The sequence below is a fragment of the Colobus angolensis genome, unplaced genomic scaffold (assembly GCF_000951035.1).
Source record: "Colobus angolensis palliatus isolate OR3802 unplaced genomic scaffold, Cang.pa_1.0 Scaffold1, whole genome shotgun sequence".
In the NCBI taxonomy this organism is placed as follows: Eukaryota; Metazoa; Chordata; class Mammalia; order Primates; family Cercopithecidae; genus Colobus; species Colobus angolensis.
The window spans coordinates 12403386-12406685 of NW_012110918.1; the positions used below are offsets into that span (position 1 = coordinate 12403386).

Here is a 3300-nt window from a genome sequence, read left to right on the forward strand (position 1 = left end):
TTAGTCAGGCGCTCCCCACCTTTGGGAGCTGCGGCTCCGGACTCCGCCAGCGCTGTCTTCTCTCCCTCAGATCCAGCCGCCGCAGGGAATGACGCCGGTGCTCCTACAGCCACGGCTCCGGACGGGGAGGGCGAGCCCCACAGCCGGCCCTGCGACGCCCGCCTGGGCAGCACCGATAAGGAGCTGAAGGCAGGAGCCGCCGCCACGGGCAGTGCCCCGACAGCGCCGGGGACTCCTTGGCAGAGGGAGCCGCGGGTCGAGGTTATGGATCCAGGTTTGTGGGGTCCCTGCTGGGAAGGGCTGTAGGGGGATTCCTGTCCCTCGCCAGGAATGATGGAACGCCCAGCTGGACGAACGGGGCTGTTGGCGATCAGGAGAAACACTATCCCTCACGAGGCCAGAAGCCGGCCGCGTTTGAGCCAAGGAAGGGGGTGGCAGGAGCGCCGCGTCCCTACCCCAGGGCTCCCAGCAGAGGCCGCTCCTCTGGCCAGGGTCAATTACCCGGGTGTTGCGGACACCACGTTCCCACGCCAGTGCCCCTTTGTTACCCGTAGCCCCCTAGTGGTCGGTTGCGGACGCGGCCTCTTCGGGTTTGTTTTCTCAGCGGGCGGCCCCCGGGGCGTGCTCCCGCGGCCCTGCCGCGTGCTGGTGCTGCTGAACCCGCGTGGCGGCAAGGGCAAGGCCCTGCAGCTCTTCCGGAGTCACGTGCAGCCCCTTTTGGCTGAGGCTGAAATCTCCTTCACGCTGATGCTCACTGGTGAGTACCTCTCGAGGGGGTTCTGGGAGCATCCCCTGTCGGACCCCCAGTCCTGATGGCTGCCGGTCTCTCTGCAGAGCGGCGGAACCATGCGCGGGAGCTGGTGCGGTCGGAGGAGCTGGGCCGCTGGGACGCTCTGGTGGTCATGTCTGGAGACGGACTGATGCACGAGGTGAGGACCGCACCGCGCGGCTTGGCATGCGGCTTGGCCTGGGACTTGGTGCTGTGTGACCCGGGCTGAGGCCACGTGTGCTTCAACAGGTGGTGAACGGGCTCATGGAGCGGCCTGACTGGGACACTGCCATCCAGAAGCCCCTGTGTAGCCTCCCAGCAGGCTCTGGCAACGCGCTGGCAGCTTCCTTGAACCATTATGCTGGGTGAGAGCCCAGGGCCAGAGTGGGCTTGTTTCCAGTCTGTGCCCCTCTACTGCGGGGTTTTCTTGTCTAAGTTCCCATAGACTGAGGTCATTTGCATTTCCCCTTCTCCTTTAGTCGTGGGGCCCTCTCCTGGTGACCCCAGCTGACTGCTTCCATTTGCTCCATCTGTCACCTATCAGCCCTGCCAACTCCCTAGGGACAACATGGCGCTTTGCCAGCTCCCACTCCCAGGGAGGAGGAAGGGGGGGATACATGGGGGCTCCTGTCCTGTCTCATCTGACCGTTTCCCCCTGCAGCTATGAGCAGGTCACCAATGAAGACCTCCTGACCAACTGCACGCGGTTGCTGTGCCGCCGGCTACTGTCGCCCATGAACTTGCTATCTCTGCACACGGCTTCAGGGCTGCGCCTCTTCTCTGTGCTAAGCCTGGCCTGGGGCTTCATTGCTGATGTGGACCTAGAGAGTGAGAAGTATCGGCGCCTGGGAGAGATGCGCTTCACTCTGGGCACCTTCCTGCGTCTGGCAGCCCTGCGCACCTACCGTGGCCGACTGGCCTACCTCCCTGTAGGAAGAGCCGGCTCTAAGACACCTGCTTCCCCTGTTGTGGTCCAGCAGGGCCCCGGAGATGCACACCTTGTGCCACTGGAGGAGCCAGTGCCCTCTCACTGGACAGTGGTGCCCGACCAGGACTTTGTGCTGGTGCTAGCGCTGCTGCACTCGCACCTGGGCAGCGAGATGTTTGCGGCACCCATGGGCCGCTGTGCAGCTGGTGTCATGCATCTGTTCTACGTGCGCGCGGGAGTGTCTCGGGCCATGCTGCTGCGCCTCTTCCTGGCCATGGAGAAGGGCAGGCATATGGAGTATGAATGCCCTTACTTGGTATACATGCCCGTGGTCGCCTTCCGCTTAGAGCCCAAGGATGGGAGAGGTGTGTTTACAGTGGATGGGGAACTGATGGTTAGCGAGGCTGTGCAGGGCCAGGTGCACCCGAACTACTTCTGGATGGTCAGTGATTGCGTGGAGCCCCCGCCCACCTGGAAGCCCCAGCAGACGCCACCTCCAGAAGAGCCCTTATGACCCCTGGGCCACGCTGTGCCTTAGTGTCTACTTGCAGGACCCTTCCTCCTTCCCCAGGGCTGCAGGGCCTGTCCACAGCTCCTGTGGGGTGGAGGAGACTCCTCTGGAGAAGGGTGAGAAGGTGGAAGCTATGCTTTCGGGGGACAGGCCAGAATGAGGTCCTGGGGTCAGGAGCCCAGCTGGCTGGGCCCAGCTGCCTGTGTAAGGCCTTCCAATTTGTTCTAGGACCCCCACCCCATGAACCAAATCCAAATAAAGTGACATTCTCAGCCTGCTGGTCCTGTCCTGGTGACTGGGGAGAGAATGGGTTCTTGCTCTGGCCAGGACTATAGAATTTAATGTTAATGATGGCCAATAGTGCCCCCTGGGATGGGCAATGAATTTTATTGGCCCCAGGCACAGTCATTCTGGTGGGGGACTCAGGCCCAGTGCTGGTTCTGGCCAGCACCAACGGTGGGGGGGCACCTCTGCTACCCTGATAATTACAGTACCTCCAGCCTGAAGCAGCCTCAGAGTTCAGCCAGCTGCCTGACCACACACAGGCTGCAGCTCGGACCTGGCATGTCTCAGCTAGGGCCACACAACCAGCTAGTCCCAGAAAATCTCATCAGAGCCCCATGTGGATTTAGCAGGAAAGGGAAAATATCTGAGTTAAGGGCATTAGAAAACCGATGGGCCAGGCACGGTGGCTCACGCCTGTAATCTCAGCACTTTGGGAAGCTGAGGCGTGTGAATCACTTGAGCCCAGGAGTTTGAGACCAGCCTGGGCAACATGGTGAAATCCCGTCTCTACAAAAAAATACAAACATTAGCAGGGTGTGGTGATGGGCACCTGTAGTCCAGCTACTCGGAAGGCTGAGGCAGAAGAATCGCTTGAGCCCAGAAGGTTAAGGCGGCAGTGAGCTGAGATCACACCACTGCACTCCAGCCTGGGTGTCAGAGTGAGAATGTCTTAAAAACAAAAACAATAAAAACACTACCCACGCCACTCCCCAAAAGTGGCAAGGAGCAGGAGACTTCAGAAGTAAAAAATGGCAGTATCTTGCCTTTTTTTTTTTTTGGCCATTTCTCCCTATATTTTAACTTTAG

General features: G+C 60.2%; 1 protein-coding gene across 1 annotated transcript in view; it reads left to right on the forward strand.

Annotated features, from left to right (window-relative positions):
* SPHK1 (sphingosine kinase 1) overlaps positions 1-2485 on the forward strand; it is a 4041-nt gene extending 1556 nt beyond the window's left edge. The window contains exons 2-6 of the mRNA XM_011949983.1: positions 71-274; positions 605-757; positions 835-929; positions 1019-1134; positions 1431-2485. Of these exons, the coding sequence (XP_011805373.1) occupies positions 265-274; positions 605-757; positions 835-929; positions 1019-1134; positions 1431-2211 (1155 nt within the window). The 5' untranslated portion in view covers positions 71-264 and the 3' untranslated portion in view covers positions 2212-2485. The remainder of the gene's footprint in view (positions 1-70; positions 275-604; positions 758-834; positions 930-1018; positions 1135-1430) is intronic.
* Positions 2486-3300: the final 815 nt, after the last annotated feature.